The sequence below is a fragment of the Lathamus discolor genome, chromosome 2, assembly GCF_037157495.1.
Source record: "Lathamus discolor isolate bLatDis1 chromosome 2, bLatDis1.hap1, whole genome shotgun sequence".
In the NCBI taxonomy this organism is placed as follows: Eukaryota; Metazoa; Chordata; class Aves; order Psittaciformes; family Psittacidae; genus Lathamus; species Lathamus discolor.
The window spans coordinates 18,759,344-18,773,761 of NC_088885.1; the positions used below are offsets into that span (position 1 = coordinate 18,759,344).

The 14,418-nt window shown below is 37.3% G+C and overlaps 1 protein-coding gene across 3 annotated transcripts in view; it reads left to right on the forward strand.

Moving 5' to 3' along the window:
• Nucleotides 1-11,831, forward strand: part of PLCL2 (phospholipase C like 2) — a 103,736-nt gene extending 91,905 nt beyond the window's left edge. For all 3 annotated transcript variants that reach the window (XM_065666020.1, XM_065666018.1, XM_065666019.1), the window contains 2 exons: nucleotides 1,874-1,983; nucleotides 10,553-11,831. In XM_065666020.1, coding sequence (XP_065522092.1) covers nucleotides 1,874-1,983; nucleotides 10,553-10,732 — 290 coding nt within the window. In that variant the 3' untranslated portion in view covers nucleotides 10,733-11,831. The remainder of the gene's footprint in view (nucleotides 1-1,873; nucleotides 1,984-10,552) is intronic.
• Nucleotides 11,832-14,418: the final 2,587 nt, after the last annotated feature.

Here is a 14,418-nt window from a genome sequence, read left to right on the forward strand (position 1 = left end):
AAAAAATAGTGATTTGGAAATACTGAAAAATTGCTTATCAGCATGCTTTAAAGAAAAAAGTGTACTGCAGAGGAGAAAGAGATGCTGTGAAATCTTTGGTTATGATTGGGAAAATTTGTTCGCAGCATTGTATTCAGTTTAAAAACCTGCTGTTAAATCATGCTATTCCTATTTTGTTACATATATTGCAGCGTATTTACATGAGTTACAATAGTTGGGATGAATGAGCTCCAAAAGTTTAGCAATATAGTCTCAGCATTTATCGTTCTGTATTTTCATGGTGCTCTAGAAATGTAATGTTGTAAGTAGGGATCTGTGCCTAATTTTTCCGTGATCATATTGGAAGTTTATTTTTTGGATGATGTGAACAGGAAATGGATACTTGGAAATAGTGATGAATGAATGAACTGCAATTTCTCACCTGGTTAGAAATCTGTTTGGGGGGAATAAAAGATGAATGGTTTACTTGAGGCTGCACTCTAGAGGCAGTTAGAGCTATGGAGAAGTATTTGAAATAAAAACGATAGAGTAGTTTAATGCAGGAAAAATATTTGGCATTTATTTTCCTTGTAGTAAAATTTAAAATACTGAGAAAAGCTGAAAAGAGCAATCTTTTCTTCTAAATGAATTTATGAATAATTGTTTTAATGAGTGTGTGTATATATACATATACACTGGCCTAAGGTAAGGGAATGTCCAAAACCAAAACATTCAGTCATATTTCACAGCAAGACATAAGTGTCAGGTAGAGAGGTTGCAAAGAATAGGTACCTTAAAAGTCAGTCCACTGTAGGATTGACAGCCACTGCAAGTTCGTATGCGTTTTCCATGATAGTAAATTACATACAAATTTTGAAGTACATACATTCACTGTGCAAATAGAAGATCTCAGTCAACTTAGTTATAGTTTTTACTTAAGCTTGTAACTTGATTTTACATTCATAGGTGTAAGTCACAACCATTTGCCAGCCTTTGCCCTCAGAAATACCTTTTCTGTTTTTCCTGATGGAGATCCTGAGAGCTCAGTTTAACATATGACTTCCATAGGAGAGTTGCTGTAATCCATGTCGGGCTGATGTGTGTACCCTTGGAAGGACATTTTACTTCCCCTGCATGAAGGAGGCCGTTCAAATTTTATTTTTATATGACTTGTAACAGCAGCATGGGAAGCAAGTTATTTTTCTTACATCTGTGCAGTGCGATGTGTTAAAATTAAAGCTTTGGTCACTCTACTCAATGTTTAGTTCAAGCTAGTATGAATTTTGCCAGAAATTTTTGGTTTTAAGTTTGTCAGATATGGGTTTTGTGGACACAGCAGTTTACGTGGGTGTGGTAAAATGTCCTTAGTGGTTCACTTTGTACTCCTCCTTCACAGTTACTCCTTGTCTCCTCAGGGCTAAGGTGAGAAGGCTACTTTCTGGGCTGGCTGCAGCATATAAGCTGTTAGCGGGACAACTGTGATGTAAATTTAGTGCATAAAAGAGCAAGGCACAAAATAAATCTGTTAGGATGAAGTATTTCATGAAATTACTGTTTCCATCCTATAACAACTCACAAAAAGGATTTTACATATGGTGCAACAAGTTCAGTTGTGCTTAAACAGTATTTTTGTATAGCAAATATTTGCTTGGCTCCATCTTTGTATGGCAGTGACCCAGCAGGTACTTCAGTGTGGATTTTGGCTTAGAGAGAGTTGTGTATGTTGGCATGCTTATAATGTTGCACATACTAGATCAGATACATTTGTGCTTGAAGAATAAAATGAGTGTTTTTCACTGTCCTTTTGCCTTACTAGTTTTGAATCATTATCTCTGTGATTACAAAAAATGTGTTAAAATAGATACTATATTCCTCCCTCTTTTATTCTCTACAGCAATGGAGTTTCATGAAAACCTGCACAGTATAGGAGCAAGAGAAGGCTTAAAAGAAAGAAAACTGCAAAAATCAGTAGAAAGTTTTACGTGGAACATTACAATTTTAAAGGTAACGTGTCTTCCTTTGGTTAGTTACTGTGTTTTTCCGTTCACAACTGACATTCTAATATTTTTACTGGTCATTATTTTGTGTCACAGTTTAAATGGATTTATTCACTTCTTTAACCATGTTCAGTTTAATTTAAATAACTTGAAAACACAGCAGGCTGTCAATGTGGATTTTTCTTCTTTTTTATTGTTGGGGGGGTTGTTTCATTTAGTTTGCATGACATTTTCTTCTTACAACCTTTTTGTGTTAATGGGATCTACTGTAATCTGGAGTACATGGGTGAAACTATTAAGTGTTGATTTGTGCTGGGAAGAAGCTATGCTGCTGTTTAAACCCTGCTTTGTGATTTGGAAGGGAGTAAGAGTGTTGAGGTTAATGCTGTTACTGAAAAACAAAAGGGAAGGTGTTGCTGCTGCAGTCTGTGATGAATGATGATTAATGAGACATACAAATTATATTATTAATTCAGACTGGAGTAAGCTGAGTGTGTATGAGCTAGAGATTCTCTTTGCATTTTGTTGAGTGCATTTGCTTGCATTTTGATGCCATAATAAATGATGAAGTATAAAAATACCTTTAGCCAGAGACCCTCAGAAAACTTAGAATGTGGAACAGTTCAGGTTTCTTGTTGCTGGTCTTTCATCTCAGCACGGTATAGAAAAAATTATAGAGATAGGAAAACTGCCTCCATTAATTTATTCCCTTGACACTATCCTCCTAGCCCAAATTATTCAAGTTTTGTGTTTACATGCACTAACGAGTTCTTCTGTCCCACTCAATCAAATGTTTCATCACTATTTAAACTATAAAGCCTGTTTTAATTATAAAGTTATTTTTTCCCACATATTTTTTTATTGTTAGTCCTTATTTAAAGTAGAATTCCCTATCACCTCTTCTTACAATGAACTACTACAAAAAAGCAGTAATATATATGTATTTCTCCAGCTTTCCATGCTAGTTTCAGCTGTTAAGCTTCTCATGGTGTTGCTTGGTGCTCTGTACTGCCCTTTGTGCTGTACTGCACAGATCTAATGCAGAGGAGAATCAAAATGAGGTGAAATTTGCTGCAGCTTATACTGTTAATACATTCTGAAAGTATGCATATAGGTTTTACTTACAGGTAAAAGGAGCAGACTGTCACTTTATTAGAGTGGAGTTTCCTGAACACATACCTGCATGGGATGTGTCAAGTACCATTCCTGTGCTACTTAGGGAATAGAGAGGAGGGGAGTCAGTTCACTGGATTTGGGCAAATGTCAGAGAACTAAGTTACCCACTTTACTCTTCTGTCAAAGGCATCAGATACCAGGTTGGATAGGCAGATCTCTTTAATATTGCCTGAAACAGCAGTACCTTTACTTTATCTCTACTTTCCATTCAGAACATAAGGGTTGGTGGGGAGGAGGTTTGAGGTTGATAAGTGACTGAAATGTGAAGTCGTGATTTCTGTGTGAGCCAGAAATTGAAGAACCCATGTGGCTGATCTGGCTCTTCAGAGCACTGAAGGGCTTTTGTGCATATCCTTAGGATTAATGTAATTACAGAGTTAGAAGGCCTTGCTTTTGGAGAGATTATAGAGAAAACCTCTTCAACATTGACTTAGGTTTTTTCCTACTTGCAGGATAAGATCCCTTCTGTAGGAAGGTACAATTTGTCCCATAATTAATACTTTAAAAACCTCACAGATTTTATTTTTTTTATAATCAGTCTGTTGTCAAAACTTTAACAGGAGTGTTACAGAAAGTTCTGGCACGTTGTTACATCTTAAAAGGTATTTACAGATCATGCATAGTCATCTATTAAGTGCTGTTATTCACATTTAGATGAACAGAAAGTTACAGGTTGTGATTTGTTTGAAGTAACACATTGAGGTATTTTAGTCCTGACTCTTACCTGTAGGCTGTAGCCATAACTTCTCTTGTGTTACATAATTAAATAGAAGAAGTTTATCAGCTTCTAAACTGCTACTCTTCCTATCTGGAGAAAAAGACATTATGCAATCATAATTTTGATCTAACGACGATGTTTTTCCATTTTTCCAGTTCTCTAAAAACTATGTGAGGACACGAATGGAAAGTGAATGCCCACATATTTTAGAGTGAAAATTGATCCAGGAGAGTGACAGTCTGAGAAGAAGAAACTTCTTTTTTCTGTTGAAACTTCTTTTTTCTGTTGAATTCCATGCCTGTGTCAAATTAACTTCCTTCTTGAACAGCACAAAAATAAACCCCTGTCTATTTAATGGTCCCAAATTTTGCTGTTCCACAAGCAAGACAGTTGAGCAGCCAACACATCGAAGGCAGTGCCATGCTTAGATGGATTTAACTTTTTATTCTTCTTGTAATTAGGAACAGTATTTTACATGGTCTCTTGGCTATGATTTAGGAATTGCTGTGTGGCTCTGAACAGCTGTACTAAACAACTCTGCTTGAGTGCCACCCTCAGCTCCCTCACAGAGGAATCATAGAATGCTCACATGGTGTAGCTGATGTATTTTCCAAACCAATTAAGCTGCATTTTACCCTCCAGGTACATATTGATTTTTATTTTTTTTTCCAATTGGGACATTTTGACTACAGTTGATGCAATGGAAAGATTGATAAAATAACGAAACAGCTTAATTCTAGGGGAACTTTTTGTTTAGAACATCTGTTGTAGTTGTTAAATATCTATATGTCTGTGTGTATGCGCACACATCACAATTGCTACTTTAAAGGATTTTTTTTTTCCTAATTTGAAGCCATGTGGACAAATAAATTACTGGTATAGTGTGTTTGAATTCAGCTGAAACATCTCTATCCGATTTGTGTATGTGCACACATTCCCATTCTAATGCACTCCACATATGCACATAGAGGTATTTGTTTAACTTCAGAACTTGACTTACAGTAAATTTAGTGTGCTTTAGTGAACTTTATTGCCCATCTGAGAGATATAGAGATTGTACAGTGTTAGAATATGCCTCTCTTCCAAATAGACAATTTGAAAGGTCATTTGCTAGTAATTTATTTATTGTTATTACTCAGACTGATGGCTCTCATCTTTTCTAAACATAGATAATCATATTTCCTGACAGAAAGAGTATACAGTTGACGGAAGAAAATGACTCTTAAGTGCTGTTGCAGCAGACTCCTACAAACAGCCTAATGTAACAATTTGCAGACTTTTGTGGCATAGCAAAACTTTGGGGGAAAAACCTCTAGAGTCTCAGAATATGAGATGCCCATAGGAAGAGCATAACAGCATCTTCAAATTAGTCTTTGCAACAAAGAGCTGTTCTAAAACATAGGGAAAGTTCAATGGAAGCACTTGGAATGAAGGTGGGACTTCTAACCCCAGCATTTGTTAGGTGCTTCTTGTTGGCTATGAGCTTTTAGACATGTCACATTAGACAACATGAATTACTTTCTCTTAAAAGAAATCCCAAGACACACAGTTAATGGCATCTCTTATCTCTGTAATGACATTGGTTCTGCACCTACATTATTTTTATAAATGTATTTATAAATGGAACGTTCAAGGCAATTGTAGGGGTGCAACGCTTACTTTTTATACACAGCCTCCCACATCGCAGTTCAATTTAGATACCTGAAACTACTAGCCTCTTGATATTGGACTGATGGGATTCTGGTTCTTAATTAAAGTAATGTTTAGAAGTTAGAAGTTACGTCATTTATGTCCTGATTCTGTAAATGCCCTGAGAGCATGTCAGCTGGGCATGGAGCATTGTGTTATAGTATGTATGTGGTATATAGTGAGCAGCAAGCTTTGAGAAAGGGATACTGGCTTCTTTTCCTGGTACAAGCTTTGGGTCCTGGAACCTGAGCTAAAGCCCAGTCATTACTGATACAGTTTCTTGGAAAGAATGCTCATGGAGTTATTTCACATGTCATCTCTACATCTCAAGGGCTCACACATTCACTGAAGAATCTGTTAACCAAAATTCATGAGTGAATATTTACCAGATTATAAAGATAGCTGTGCTGAGACATAGTTGATTCTATGTCCAAATGACTGAAATAATATTGCATTTCATAGGTATGAGAACTGATAAGAATCATTTTGGGTTTGATTTAAATTACCCTTAAATTACCTTTCAGGAGCTGTGATATAAAAACACTGCCTCTTAGCCAAAAGCTTCAAAAACCCCAAACAGATGATTTTTAATGTTGATTAAAAAAAAAAAAAAAAACCAAACAAATAAACCAGATAGTTGATGCAGGCAATACTGGGACAGAGAGGTAGGAAGGCTATTGAGTTGGGTTTCCACATTAAAATTCACATCCTGTATCAGTGTTGTTGTTTATTAAAGGTTTATGAATGAATATCAGTTTTGTTCTCTGATGTTCTTTAAAGTCTTTTTCATGTCTGCCTACAAAACAGCTTGGTGCTTGCTTCTGTTTGAGAAGCTTTTAAACATCAACATATGAAATAGGTATCAAAGTTACATAATACTCAGTTCTGTCAGTGAATTTTAACCCCAGTGAAGGAAGGGGAACAGCAATTGCTTCTGCTGCTGTGAGAACTGTGCTCTCACAGTTTTGTTTTCTCTTGTGTTTTGTGAGGCCTGTGTTGGTCCTATTCCCAGTTGGGAATTACCACAAACTGCCTGTTAACCACAGTGCTAAGGGTAAATTTGAGTTTTGTGGTGTGTTAGCCAGACAACACTAGGGACTAAATCTGGTTACACTTTGACTTATCTGTGAGGTGAAAGCCTGACAAGGCAGCTCTACATAGCAAGAATCATGGGTTTGGTTCTGTGACTGCTCCAGATCCCAGCAGTGAGTTGTCTGTGAAACCAACTTTGCTTCTTTGAATGTAGAGGATTTTGAGTTTCTTATAATAAATCTGCTTGACTAAAGTTCAAGCCATTGATAGGTTTCTCATATTTGCTTTATAATATGCATTCAGAGCAAGTAGCCTGCAGCAATTCTGGGGCTGGTAAGAAGATGAACACCTGAGTAGCCCATGGATCTGAGATAATACCGTCTTCCAGCTTGTAGTCAGCTATGACATTATTTTTTAAATCAACTGCACCTACTGTGAAAATCAGGATCTTATGCAGTTACAGAATGCATAGAATATAAAGAATTGAGACTGAATCTTGAGAGCCCTTGGACAACAGATATTTGATACATAACTAGAGGGAAGGTCTTTGAGTTAATTGCGGGGGGGGCAATTTTTTCAGATGCATTGTATTACTTTATCTTTTCAGATGGGTTGTGTTACTGTTCAACAGTGTTCACTGTGACTAGAACTTGAATTTTTAAGATGCATACTGCTTTTTTTCCCCAGCATATGGCTTCCTGATGGTACATCAGCAAGCTAGGAACTTTACATCAGTTGCACAGACCTTTCTCACTAGAGCTTGTGCATATTCGGTTCGGTAGCAGTGGTTGGCTCTTGTTTCATCTTTGGATCAAGACATGCCAGCAGATAATGACAACACAGTTGGTTTCAGAAACATTTTTCTAAGTTCAGTGGCATTCAGAAATCAGTCACTTTACTCTCTTCTACAACACTTAGAATTAAGTCCACAGATCCATTTTTCTATTTCACCCTTGTCTAAATTTGATCCCACTTGGCCAGATGTGTTTAAACTGGGCCCCTCTTGTATTAAATAATCCAGTCCCTTATCCCAGATCCTCTCTTGTCTGCTAAATTAATCTTCCCTGATAAGTATTGTCCCTGTTGCTTTCCAGTTCACACTGCCCACTCTTCGCCTTCTGTAGAGATCCTCCCGATGAATCTTAGCTTTTGTTTTCTCATCACTTTATATTTGATTTCATTGTATTCTACAGTCTTCTCCCTGCTCTGCATGTTCCTTTGTCTCTCACCAGCTTTTAGTCTCATTACCAAGCTCTATCACTCTTTTTGAGTTGTTAGTCCTTCTACTTGTCTGTCACTTTCAGGCTTTTTTCAACATGGTGGATTTTGTCAGTCTTGTTTTCTTTCTGTATTCCAATCCCAAATGTTGTCTCAATATTTCCCTTTCTCCACTCACCTGTCTAATCCAAATTCAGTGTTGTCACACTGTGTTCATTTTTCGTTATTTCACAGTCTCCTCTTTCAGTGAGATCTAATCTCTACACAGTGCAGTCCAACATCCCTTTCTGCAGTCCTAGACTTCTTGCCAGGTCAGTCCCAAAGATCACTCTTGCCCCCTCCTTTTTTCCATCTGCCTTCTCTTCAGAGTCCCTGCCCCAGGCTCTTCCTCTCCTCCTCCAATCTGTCTTTTGGACTGCCTGCATTGGCAACCAAATGTTGGTGGTAAGACAACTTGGAGAGGCCGTACAGGACAACTCCAACTTTTTTCTTCTAATGCATGTTCATCATTGTGTGGGAATGGAATATGCATTGTCTTGCCACATTGCTGGAGCTGTCAAGAGATGAAGAATGATCAAGAATAAATCCTGAGTAATTGTACTAACCACGTTCAAAATCTGATTTTTGTGTATTAAAAGCACATAACTGGATTCACTACTTTCTGCCTCTGAAGTAATTTGAATTACAAGTCCCTACTCCAAGTGGGAGTAGGGAGGGAAGGAGAGAAGATTGTTTAAAAATTCTGACAGTATTTTCCTGTCTTTATTCTCAGAAGTGAATTAACCATATGGATGAGGGTAAAGAATAATATTAAACAGTAATAATAAGAAAATCTGCCAATGGCAAAAATCCTGCATAGAAAGTATAAGCTTGAGTAGTTAAAAGTTTGGCAAGCATATAAGCAACTGTGAAATCATGTTTTTTTAAAATGAGAAGTTTTAGGCAACCTTATTAATAGACTGTTGCTCACAGCTCTGCCTATAATAAAAAACTTGATTAAAGTTCCAGAACTATATTCTGCTAATCCATGTAAAATGGATCTTGGGCTAGAAACAGATGCACTCCAGATATGACTCATTTAGTCTGCTGGAGTGTTTTAAATTAGCCGTTAGTTGTTTGTCAGTTTGGAAAAAAGTATGTGATTTTTTAACAAAGTAGCCATGGTTTTCTTTAGCTGAAGCTTGTGCTGTGATTGGTGAACTTGCAGATTTTTTTTTTTTTTCCTGTTTGGTAATCAGAAAAAAGCCCCACTTTGGCTATTACAGTCTTGGGTAAGGGGGGGTGGGGGTGTGGGGGGGGTGGGAGCATTATGTCTTTGAAGTAAGCAATATTTGTTTTCAATTTGTGTGCCTCAAGTGCGTAATTCTGCTTACTTCATGCAATAGTATTTATGTTCTGAGCTGCTAAAGAAGTAAGGCAAAGTAACACACCATTAGTGCACACATGGTTTTGGATAACTGCTATTCTACCTCTCCTCCTTCATTTTTTAAACCAAAAAGTAAAGTTGGAGTTCAACCTTTTTTGGCAAAGGAGAAGAGGCAACGTATGTGTTACGTCTTTAGAAGACAGATTCGCATCTCTTCAGGAGAAATGTCTGTCAGGAGCCCGAATTTACACAGGACAGACATGAGTACCCCAGTTACAGGAAAAGGTGCAGTTAGTGTTTATTCCTTACTAGACATTGTAGGAACTGACAGTCTCAGGAAACTATAGTACCTGAGGTTGGTTTCTTTGTGTGTGTGTTTTTCTCCCCTTCAGTTGGAAATGACACTGCTCAAGATCTGGTATTTTTGAAGTACTGTTTGCTTTTCTGTAGTCTGTGGGGCAGTTCTCCTTTAGGAGGGCAGGCACAGTGCAGTCACTTCAGCCCTTGCAGACTTTCTGCACGTTTGTGAACTGTTCTGTGTGCACTAGTAAGACAGGCGTGCTCACCATGTGCTTCAGCCTTGCCTTGTTCCCTGCATATGGGCAGGGCAGGCAGGTAAGGGCTGCAGGAAAGGCTGTCCATAGTCTGATGATGAGAGCTGTTGCTGTTAGAGGGTTTTGATGAACACAAAGAGATGGAGTAGATAATAGTGCAGGACAGAGCCAAATCACCTATGGCTAGGACAGTTTCTCTTACAGCTTTACTTAAAACTTAATTACGATGAAGAGTGCAAGTAAACAGGAATAGCAATAGTGCTGAGAGGCAGACAACCCTGTGAAGTCTTTATCATCACTGTCCTTTTTATATGTTGGTTCCCAACCTGTATTTTCATATTTTATGCTTTGACAAACATTGATCCTTTACCATGCTACTATTGAGTGAATCACATTGCTAGGGAAAAAAAAAAAATCTCTAAGGACCAAAAACCAAAAGAGTTGAATTACTCCCTGAAGTATTAAAATCAGCCTTCACAATTTCTTCATGCAGAAACATTTATAGCCCCTGCGGATAATAAATACTGCACAGATTACTTTCCTGAAAACCATTAGGTAGAAATGATACTATTCCCTTTGTTTATGCAACCGGTTGGCTCCAGAGAAAGCAAAAAGCTTGGTTCTTTCTAATGTCAAATAATCCAATTTTGATATTTGGTTTAGGTTTTTTTGGGGGGGAGGATAGGGTGGTTTTATAGTTGTTTATTTTTTTTACTTTTCAGGAGGGCAACTGTACCATTAATCTGAAACAAACAGAAGGGAGGAGGGGGGAAGAGAATCTTATTATCAATTGTGTATTTTAATTGCGTTTTTGTTTTTATAGGGACAGGCTGATCTTCTCAAATACGCTAAAAATGAAGCACTGGAGAATCTGAAACAAATCCATTATGCCACTCTTTCTTGTGGACTCAATAAGCCAGGCACTGAGAATGCAGAAATCTCAAAGCCCCGTCGAAGTCTGGAGGTCATACCTGAAAAAGCAGGTGATGAAAACGGAGAATGAGAGTATGCTCTTCTCGTAATTATGGAGTTTATAACTCTGTGACCAATTGTAGCTGCATCGGACATTTGCTTTGCACTTACTATTGGAAAATATTTGGAATTCTTAAAGCACAACTGGAGAAGCTAATTACAATCTATCGAAACTGTGAATGTATGTAGCAACTCTGCTTGTGAAGGCAATGATATTGTGTAACATGGGAAATTACATTATTGGCCAAAATATAGTGTATATGTAAAAGATACTGTAATTCAGTAACAGCGTGCTGAAAAGTTCATTATAGTGCCATAGGGAAATGAACATTTCTTAAATGAGCTGTAACTAGTGGGAAATCAGTTGAGGGAATTTGACAAGATGCCTTGATTTTCAAATGAAATCGATGCACAGGTCCCTTACTTCTTTGCACAATTTGTTAATTGTGCTGGTGCAGTGAATTATTCTCTTGAAAATCAGGCCCAAAAAAGTAGAATCCATGTGTTTCACATTGTATGTAATTCAGCAGCTCAGATATTTGGGTTTGAAGTGGTATTAATTTTATTGTTGAGCCATAAACTAAAATGAGAATGTAATTAGACAGTGATCACTGACTTCAGTGCACTATAGGAGAGCCATTATGTAAAAGGAAAATGTGCAATCAATCTGATAGCCTATGTCAGAAGATACATACCTGTATTGCCTAAGATCTTCTGCAAATGTGTGTAGATAATGTGACCAAACTGCAAGCAAGATATTGTAAATAGTTTTTCATTTTGTGAAGTGCTCATATTAAAACAGGTTTTATGAGATTGCTCCCAGACAGGTAAAGCTTTTAACTAAATTTTAACTTTTTTATTTTTCAAGTATTTTCTTCCTTACAGAATAAGTGATATCTCAAAAAGCAGGTTTGTCAAAAAAAAAAAAAAAAAAAAAAAACCAAAAGAAAAAATATTGCTGTTCTGTTTTGGTTTTCTGACATTAGGTAAAGGTATTATAGCTGATATGCTCATTGTAAAATACTATACCAACCTAGAGTGTTCTCTTACTGTTTCTGATTTAACAATAAAATGGACTATATAATTACAGAAGCTAATAAATTTGAAGAAAAAATCTACAGAGATCAAAATGCAGCTTTTGTTCGGTTGTGGGGGAAAAAGGAAGATGGTGATGTCTGTTCAAAAGGATTGTTTGAATTAGAGGTCTTAAAGACATATATTCTACACTGATCTTTATTTTTTTAACCAATTCAAGATACTGTTTCTGCATTCAGATTGTAATGAATATTTATATTTATATTTATAACATCCTGTAAACGTCAGTGGAGCTCTGACCAGGAACATCAGTGTACTCATGCTTAATCTAAACTGTTAGGGACTTAAATTTGTTTTCTAGTCCTTATAAAATGAGAAGGGGTGCAGGGGGAGATTAAATCAATTTCCATAGTAAATGCCACATTTTGAGCGTGCACTTCTAAATGCCAAACTGCATGGGTTAGGAGCAGTTTTGGAAGGTGCTAAGCTCTTCTGTGTCTAGTGACAGATCATATGCCTCAGTATTACAGTCTTGCCAGGAGCGAGTTCTGTTCTGTATTGTACAAAATGAAACACTGAACCTGTGGGAAACAACTGTAAGCACTGGTTTTTAGACAGTCCTTCTCTATGTTACCAGCTGGAAGTCTTTCAATTGCACCTGAAGTTGATGGGAAGCACCATGAAGTTCAATGTTGCTAACTATATTCTGATATGGTATGAAATCAGCCTTCATACCATAGCCAGCATGATATAGGGCCAAATCTATCAGATTTAAATCTGATTTATCTACAGGAAAATAACTGTGTTACATCAATATTCATATGGGCCATAAATATACAAGGTCAGTTTCACTTTACCAAGAAACCCAAAACCTAGGCTGTTGAAATTTTGCTTTTGAGTTTAGTCCTGATTGAAAGATGCCAATACAGTTAGCATTATACTTCAGAGGGGCCTAAAAGTCAGTAAGGCTCCATTTCCAGTTCTGGCCCACCTCTGCTTGCATGGTATTTACAGAATGATGTAATTTATATCACAAATGAAGCATTCCTGTAGAGCCTCTTCCTCCAACCAGGTTATCAGAATAGATGACTTGGGTATTCTTAGCATTTATATATTTCCATTTAGCATATTACAACCTGGAATGAGGTAAGGGAGCATTTAAAGGATTAAACGTAGTTTGGTGGGGTTTTTTTTTTCTCAGTTTTAAGGCAAAAAAGAGTAAGTGAAAAATGAGTATCACATAAGCTAGGGCTGACAGATTTTGTGTGTTCAACTCCACAATGTATATATTCTGTTTACTCTGATCCTGTTCTATCTTGTTAGAAGGGATGATAATACTTTCTTGGAACAATATCCTTACCTAGTATCTGCTTTTCTAAAAAAAGAAAAAGTTTAAATATATGCATTTAGCTAAGTGATATGTTAATATGTTTGGATTCAAGTGTAGTGCTGATTCCTTAAAATGGAGGTCACTTTTGTGCGTTATTCATACTCAGTCCAAATCTGTATGTACATTAAGCCTTAAAATGAACTAAGTCAAGCAGATACTCTGAAAGATGATATGGTGCTAGAAATCCTTTAGAAAGTTTACACGTTGCGTGTTAGAAGAATGCAGGATAAACACCTGCAAATAAAGGATCAGGCTCTATTGTTAACCCAGTGGTGCTAATTTTAAAACCAATTTTATCAGCATACTTTTCTCAGTTGTGTTTCTTTAAAGTGTTCTTCGTATCCATGATGCAATTTACTTTTATTATTAGACCAGTTTTTACAGTGTTTATTTTAGATTGTATAGAAGAAGCACACAAGATCACTTTGCAGACCTCGTAATCAGTGAGTAAGTATGGGTATCTATGGAGACTTAAGTCAACATACTGCTCAGTTTTAAAGAAAACACTAATTGGGAAAGGAAAATCACATGCAGATTAACCACGTAGATGCTAAGAGTTAATTCTTTTTTTGAACACAAGAAATAGGGTGAACAGTGGCCTGTTTGAAAGAGGAGCATCTCTAAGCTTCATCTACATTCTTCCTGCCTTAAACTCCCCCTAACCCCCTCTCCCCATCGGTTGTGTTTAATGTGGTACATAGCAGCCACTGGATATTTAATGACAGAGCCCAGGACCATGCCCTCCATCCTCTGAACTCACTGGCCAACTGCAGAAGACAGCTCTGTGCTACAGTAATTTGTCCAGCAGCACTTACTGAGGGGCTCTGCAGAGCCTACTGAGGCCACCAAAACAGCAAAAGCCTTCAAAACAGAGCCGGGTTCCAAGCTCTACTGATGAAGTTCAGGCCCTTCTGCTGTTGGTGATAACTCTTCTACTCAAGTCAGTAGGACCAGGAATTAAGTGTTGCAAAATTTCCCCTTTGTTTCCAGTCTTTTGTTTCTTTACCTTCTCTTCACAATCTTACACTGGTGTAACAAGGAGTACTAGATTGGTGCCCTAAACAATGTCATGAGCTTGCCCATGGAGGCATGGTGAAAGATGCTGTATGAACCAAGCCTCTTTTCAGCTACTTTGTACACCATGGGAGTACTTTTGTAAGCCTCCATGGCTGGTTACTGTATTCACTTTTTCCTGTTTTGAAGTTGAAGCAGCAAAGAGATGATTCAGAGTTGCCAGCAGTGAAAAATGGAAGTGAGTTCCAAGATGACTAAAAATTTAAACTCTGGTCTGC